This window comes from Pseudopodoces humilis, chromosome 9, assembly GCF_049639895.1.
Source record: "Pseudopodoces humilis isolate 2021_Gansu_Grassland_sample_001 chromosome 9, ASM4963989v1, whole genome shotgun sequence".
NCBI classification, from domain to species: domain Eukaryota; kingdom Metazoa; phylum Chordata; class Aves; order Passeriformes; family Paridae; genus Pseudopodoces; species Pseudopodoces humilis.
In genome coordinates, this window is record NC_142208.1 from 35,064,824 (window position 1) to 35,072,323 (window position 7,500).

General features: G+C 42.6%; 1 protein-coding gene across 9 annotated transcripts in view; it reads right to left on the reverse strand.

The window, feature by feature from the left end:
* The window catches only part of EBF3 (EBF transcription factor 3), a 118,714-nt gene that overhangs the window by 1,273 nt on the left and 109,941 nt on the right, over nucleotides 1-7,500 (reverse strand). For 3 of the 9 annotated variants that reach the window (XM_005528847.3, XM_014257682.2, XM_014257681.2), the window contains exons 14-15: nucleotides 6,265-6,453; nucleotides 5,586-5,675 (exon numbers count right to left, since the gene is read on the reverse strand). In XM_005528847.3, the coding sequence (XP_005528904.1) occupies nucleotides 5,586-5,675; nucleotides 6,265-6,453 (279 nt within the window). Of the gene's footprint in view, nucleotides 1-5,585; nucleotides 5,784-6,264; nucleotides 6,454-7,500 lie in introns of all 9 variants that reach the window. The other 6 variants (XM_014257679.2, XM_088059376.1, XM_005528844.3 and 3 more) reach the window with 3 other exon arrangements.

Sequence of the window (7,500 nt, forward strand, 5' to 3'; positions counted from 1 at the left end):
TTCACATGGATTTAAACCTCTCTACAACACAGATCAGGTGATGCTCTTCAAACAGGATAAAGCCTTCCAACTCTGCCATTTTTCTCCCCAGTTAAACGTGTCAAATATGTCAAAATTGAAACTGAAGTCATAATTTTGCAACATTCATAATAATGAAGGTTTTAAACCTAACCAGCAACTGAAGTTACAAAATTTAACTGGAGGGCAGTGGGTTCTTTGGCATATTGGCAGAGAGCCTTTCTACCTAAATATTCAGTTTCCTTATCATGTTTTCAGAGAATCACAAAATCATTTAGGTTGGAAAAGGTGTCCAAGATCACCAAGTCCCAGCTGTGCCCAATGTCCACCGTGTCCCCAGCCCAGAGCCCTGAGTGCCACCTCCAGCAATTCCTGGGACACCTCCAGGGATGGGCACTCCAAACTCCCCTGGGCAGCTCCTGCCAAGGCCTGACCACCCTCAAAAGAACTCCTGACTAAATCTCCTCTGTTCCACCTTTCAGAGCCCAGGCCAGCAGATGACCTCGCCCTGTGTTTGGACCTGCCAAACCCCTGCTCCCAGTTTGGCCTCTCCTGTGGGATTCAGCCAGCAGCAAATCTGTCACCATGCCAGTCTGGTTATCTGGGGTGCAGGAGATCATTTTAAAGAACAGTTGTCAAGGAATCACAGAATCATTAAGGTTGGAAAAGACCTTTAAGGTCAAGTCCGACATCAACAAACACTCGTGGCTCACCACTAAACCATCTCCTCAGTGCTTCGTGCTGCAATTCAACCATCAGCTGCTCCACCCCTGGCAGAGCCCAAGGCCAGGCCGGACATTGGGGCTGGAGCAGCTGGGACAGGGGAAGGTGTCCCTGCCATGGCTGGGGTGGCACTGGGTGGGCATTAAGGTCCCTTCCAACCCAAACCATCCTATGATTCTGCTGTGTGAAGATTTAAATTATCCGCTGCCATATTTTTCTGGGGGAAAGAAAAAATATCTCAGTTCTTTAATTTAACCGTTTTTGCTGAGCTCTCTCTGTGGCACAGTCTGAGGAGGGTGCAAGGTTGGTGCTCCAGACATGTATTTCACAATTTATTTTAGTAGCAATCTTTGACAATTGTGAATTTCCGCACTGAGCTTCCTGCTGTGCAAATTGATACCAAACGCCTTCTTAAAGAAAAATGAGCTGGTGAGTTTTTTAATAATAATTTTAATACTTTCATCTGGAGGAAGACCAGAAAATTAAGCAGGATGCAATTTTAAAAGAATATAGAGAGCCTTTTGCTGTGCATTATAGTCCAATAACCAGAGAGCAATATCTTTCACAATCTATAGAAAGTAAATTACAATTGAAAACCAAATTTTGAACAGATATTGTGCTTCCAACTTTGCAGCGAGCCAGTAGTCTCCCACTAAAAATTTCTTTTCTACCTTTAATGTTCATTGTTTTAAACAGGAAAAGACTCTCTACCCTAAGGAACACACATGGTAGGATCCTGCTCTTAAAAATTTCGTGTGAGTACTTGACTTTCTGCTCATAGACTGTGGAGGTCACGCAGAGTCAACAAGATTGTGGCTTCTTGGACATGGCCCAAAAGCCCTTTTTTGTAGGCTTACTCACAGGAGTGAGTCAGGCCCTGGGGACAGGAGGGAGAGAGGTGTCTCCCCCAAGAGCTGCAGCCTCTGAGCTGGCCCTCCCCAGGCTGACGATGGACATGCAGGTGGCGTGGGTGCAGCAAGGGGGAGGAGTAAACACCAGCCCTGGCTGGCATTGCCCCCAGCCTGACCTCTCTGAGACCTCCCCAGGCTGTCCGTTTTACTCTTAACCTCTGTCTTCATCGTTGAATCACAGAATCCCAGAATGGTTGGGGTTGGAAGGGGTCTTAAGGACCATCCCATTCCATCCCCCTGCTATGAGCAGGGACTCCTTCCTCTAGAAGGTGTCTTGGATCTCTTCACCAAAAAAAGTGTCACCTACAGACATCTCCATGTTCACTCTTGGGCAGTAGGTCCTGCAGCACAGAGCGAGTTTTGGGGTTGTGCTTACAGGCAGCAAGATTCTGCTTCTGGTGTGGTGGGCTCGGGTAGTCCTGATGCTCAGGGCTGCATCAGCACCAGCCACAAGTTAGAGCAGCTCAACTTCTGTTTAATTCTTTGTTAGGAGACAAAACAACCCCCCTGAGGTCCAGCTGGAACTGCTTAGTTCTGCTGTTCTCCCCAGCTTAGATGTACCACAAGGAGCATTTTTCCCACACAGAGATACCCTACAGTGGTTTACCCACCAGGGAGGGGTCAATTAACACCCAAATCCCTGCAAAAGCACCACCCTTGTCTCAATTCTCATCCATTCTTATCCAAGTCCCTCCTTATCCACAAACCACAGGATTTGCCTCTTATGCAGCACCAGTGACCTTGAGCTCTTACTGTCCTCTTGGTTTGACTGAATGTGACCATTCCTAACAGTGACATCTCCTCAGCTGTCACTCAGCTCCATCTCATCCTGCCCTAAAATGAGACTCTGTACTTGAAGATCACCAAAAAAAACTTCAGCTGAGTTGGACTGCAGCTCTCAAATTCCATATTTTAACTTAATGTAGAAAATGTGCTGATCAGAAAACTCCCGAGGTGATTGTACAGAGTCCAGAAAGCAACTAATTAAACTTTAAAAAGAGTTCCCTGTCAACAAATGACTAAGAAAATAGGAAGGAAGAAGCAGAAACTCCCTAATGAACTCTATGTATCAAATGCAGTGTAAATAGGTACTAACACAGGAGTGTTGGTGGCTTTTCTTAAACAAGTCTGATGAGGGAAGGAGCTGACAAACTCATCCCTGTCCTGCTCCTCAGCCCTGGCTGCAGCTCAGGCCAGAGGTCTGTGAGGATGGACGGGTGAAAGAAGCGTTGTCAATCTGGGGGCTTTTATGAGTTCAGTCTGAATTGACTCAAAGCTTTGGGTGGAAAAAGGGATGGTGCCTCTGCTGGGATGGTGAAGGAACTCACAGAGGACTCCTGAGGGAGGGAGGTGGCACAGGGAAAGCCGGGACTGCCCCATCCCTGGAAGCGTCCAAGGCCAGGCTGGACTGCCCTTGGAGCACCCTGGGATAGTGGGAGGTGTCTCTGCCCAAAATTGGAACTAGAGGGTCTTCAAGGTCCCTTCCAACCCAAACCATTCCAGGATTCTATGATTCCACGTCAGTTCCCTAGTTCCCACAATACTGAGCATCACCTTGTGGTGCTGTGTACTTTGCATAAATTATGCAATTTTTATTTTTTTTGCCACAGCCCTGGAAGTTGCTGCTCTAATTACCAGGCCAGAAGGAATTCTGCCTGTTTCTCTGGGTCATTCTGCTCAACACAAAACAATTCAGGTTCAGCTGACAGGGAAAAATCAACAGTTTTTATTTGATTAATTTTTTATTTATCTACATATGATCTATTTATTTTCAACACTTGATTTTCAGTTCAGCTGCTGACCCAAAACCCAAAAGGATGACACCAAGTCTGCTGTTGGGATTGCAGCACCCAAAAATCAGGGGCAGAAGGCATCATTAGGTCTTCACTGGGCTCTCTGGGAATGAAAAATGCTTAGTGCAAGGCGAGGCTGGGCTCAGCTTCAGAGCTGAATTCATGACCTATTTAACAAGTCCGTATTGGCTGGTTCCAAGTCATCTTCTGAGCTCTATACAAAAAGCATTTTGTACCTGAGGATGGAGATGTGCAATTACTGGGGGCTTGAGGAGCTGCCAAGGGACATTATGTGCCCAGTGCAGGCATTCAGTTCTCCTTAAAACCCCACTTTGAGGTAATTTAGAGATTGTAAGTACCTAAAACCTTGAGTATATGACAGGAAGCTCCTTATTCACATACTGAACTGGCAAAAACTTGGATTATTTTAATTTAGACCTTTAAATAATTGTGTTTTTCAGAATAAATCAAAATCAATTAGTTGATCTTCCTGCCTTACATCTAAGCCATATGTTACCACATTTATAGTATTAATTTTTTATTTTATTTTTGCCTATTATTTTATGTTTATTTTTTTACTTATTTCATTTTTATTCTCTTATTTTTACTTTTCATTCATTATTTTATTTCTGCATTTATTTTTCATACCAGTGTCTTCTTACAAAGAGAGGAAAGTAGGACACTGGGGTTTTTTTATGAATGGATTATCTTTTCTAAGAATATGGATGTAGTTTTCTACTTACAGTAGTAACACAGTGAAGCTCTCACTAAAGAAATACACAAAAAACCCGTTAATTTAATTATCCTCTCCTTTAGAATTTATGCTACAATGAGTTTGTGTATCTGGATTTGTTGACCTGAGTGCATAACAAGGTCTCAGATGATTTTTTTGGGGCCAAGAAGCTAAGAGCAAGCTACAGAAAGATTCATTTTGAGATCCTGGAGTGGATTTGGGGTGGACTGGCAGTTCTGTGGGGTTGGGATGAAATCTCTCCAAAGTGCCTCCAGCACCCCACAAAATGCAGATGTCCAGAACTGCTTTAGCAAATTAAAATCCCCCTCATCTGTTTGCTGTGAGTGCTGGTTGGATTATGGGTGTCATGGTGATACAAAGAATAAATAATCCTGTGCTGCTGCTGCTGCTGCTGCTGCTGCTGCTTAACTGAGGAAGTCAAGAGGAGTGACGACCTCTGGGATGAGACTGCCCTCAACCCTTCCTGGTTTCAATGGGATCTGAAGTGCCTCAATTTACTGCACTGTGCACCGAGACTCCACCAGAGGCAAACCAACCTTCCCAATGATTCTAGTGCGCCTCCAGCCTCACCTTCTGCATGTCCAAATACCCCCTAGAAGTGGCAAAATAGGCCATGAGTCTTCCTTTGTAGGGTGACCCCTTTGTTTGTGTTTTTGTTCTCACACTGTGTTGTAATTCCTCCTGCCCCCCACCCTGCAGGTGACCACGGACATTCTGCCACTGATTTATCAGTTGCTCCTTGTGTTACTCACATGAAATCACATGGATTTTAAAAATAAATAAATAAGAATTGCCTGCCCTAATTAAATATTTTGTTCATTTAGGTGTGTAACCACTCTAACACCACAGTAAGGGCTGGGACCGCCAGAGCATGCAAACCACTGCGTACAGGGCTACCTAGTCCAAGGAAGCTTAGTCCACTCAGTAAGGGCTTAACCTGATTTATATTAACTTGACATATTTAAAATCACTACTGCACCCTCTATAAAGTGAGGAAATCACACTGTGTCCTGCCAGAGCACTGCTGGGCTCAAACATCCACAGAAATGTGTTCAGAAAACATATAAACACCAGGACTACACAAACCCTCCAAGAGGCATTCAGGGATACAGTCCTCCCTTCAAACTTAAGGCACAAACTCCTAAGAGAAAATACCAGAAAAACAACTGGTGTTTGCTCTAATGCAAGCATCAAAAATGAACTAAAAACCTGAAAATCTCAGAAAACCATTCACGCTACCCTGCTTCTCCCCCTGCTTTTGCATCACTACAAGAGCACTTACAAAACCAGCCAGGTACCTTTCTCCCCAAGAAAAAAAACACCAAAAAAAAAAAAATAAAAAAAAATAGAAGCAGCAGAGAGAAAATTGAGAGAGATCAGGCTCACCTTGAAGTCCATTTCCATTTGCACTGGTGCAAGATGGTGGAGGAGAGGCTTGGGGCCTGACAACAGGAGCGAAGGCGCTCTTTTGTTTCACTGCAGAGATGACATTGGCAGGTGAGAATGAGAAAATGCCGTGTGTACTGCTACAGTTTGAAGGGAGGGTGACCGAAGAGGCTGCCATGGTAGGGCTTGACGGCACTACTGCAATAAAGCAAAAATAATCAGGACTCAGATTGAGGTTTTCACGGCAAACACGGAAAAAGAGAGTGATAGGGCCTTGCCTCTTAAAATATATATAGAGATATATATATATATAGAAAAAAAATATATATAAAAAAATAAAAATGAAATGCCTTGGCTTGGCCACTCTCTGGATAACAGGCAAACTCTTTTGTGTTGGACTTTTGTTACGAATTGCGCAGTCCAATTTTTATTTTGGTTTTTTTTTGTTTAGTTTTGTTTTGTTTGTTCTTTTTTTTATTATTTATTTTTTTCTCTATCTGAGATTGTATTCTGGCACAAACAGATCAATTTATTATTTTCATTTTTACGTCCAGCCTCCAGAGTCACCCCTCCTTTTATCCAGTAGCTGACAACAGAGGAAATCAAAACAATGCAAGGAGTTGATTTTGTAGTAAATATGAATCTATATGATGATGTGTTACCAAAAATAGACACTTACTGCCATAAGGAGAGTTAGCTGAGGAGCCATTAAGAAATCCAGGGGAACCTGGTACACCTAGATTGGGCATGCCGGCATTGCCATATCCATTCATGCTATTGCTGACTGTGTTGTAATTGGACTGCTGAGGAGTACTGCTGGGAACATATCCTCGCGGGGAAACACTGCTTGTGTTGCGACTGTAACCTACTGTGTTAGAAACCCCCCCACCCCAAAAAAATAATGTTATTTTATAAGATAGACTTAGGGCTGGGGGGTTTCCTCATGCAGCATATATTACACAGTTTTAATTGATTGCACAGCTTTGCTCTGGGTTGTCTCTCACTGCCCTATCAACTCTTGCAGCTTGAGATAACCTTATCACGCCAACCCTACTTAAATCATCCGCGAGCACTCTATGTTGTCTCTCCTCTTAGCACAGACAGCCAACAAAAGCTCTCTTCGATCCAGCTGTGTCAGGTGCCTTCACGTTTGTCTTTAGGAGCAATTATCAACAGGCTCGAGTCCCGCTTTGTACCAACACTCTGCGTGAACTTTCAGCCTCTCCACACCTTCAAATGCCAGAGCTGACAAGAAAAACTTTTTTGTTGCGGTGATTTACTTTAAAAGGCTGTTTTGGGGTCTTCATTTTGTGATTGATATTTTTATGCTAACAGCAAGCTTTTGTAAGGTGTAGCCATCAGTGAAAACTAATTCAAGAGCAAGTACAGAATTTTATAAGGCTTATTAGCTTGGAAATGCATTAAAAGACAATCTTTTTAGAAGAGGAAACATTGCGGAATCAGGATTTTAAACAACAATTTGTTCCTATCTGAGCAATCAATTTAATAATTATGTTGCAAGCAAAAAAAAAAAAATATGCGTTTGAACATATCTAATAATCCTGTTTCCCTCCTTTCATTAGTATCAAAATTAATTTTAAATGCAATATGCTACATGCATTTTCAATTACAACAGGTAAATTAAATCAACTATTACTTTTATTAGTAACATATATGTCACACATGCCTACAAACAAAGTATTTTAAAATCACAGACATCAAATTAGATTTATCTGTGTAAATATTCCAAAACCAGGTGGAGGTACCGAGACATAATTATTTTATAAACCAACCATACACGCTGTATATTTACTGCGAATAACAAAGAGCTTTCTACACTTTGCCAATTTTATTTTTTTTTTTTTTTCCCCCACTGGAGATGCTTTATGATAACAGTAAACGAAAGAGCAGGGAG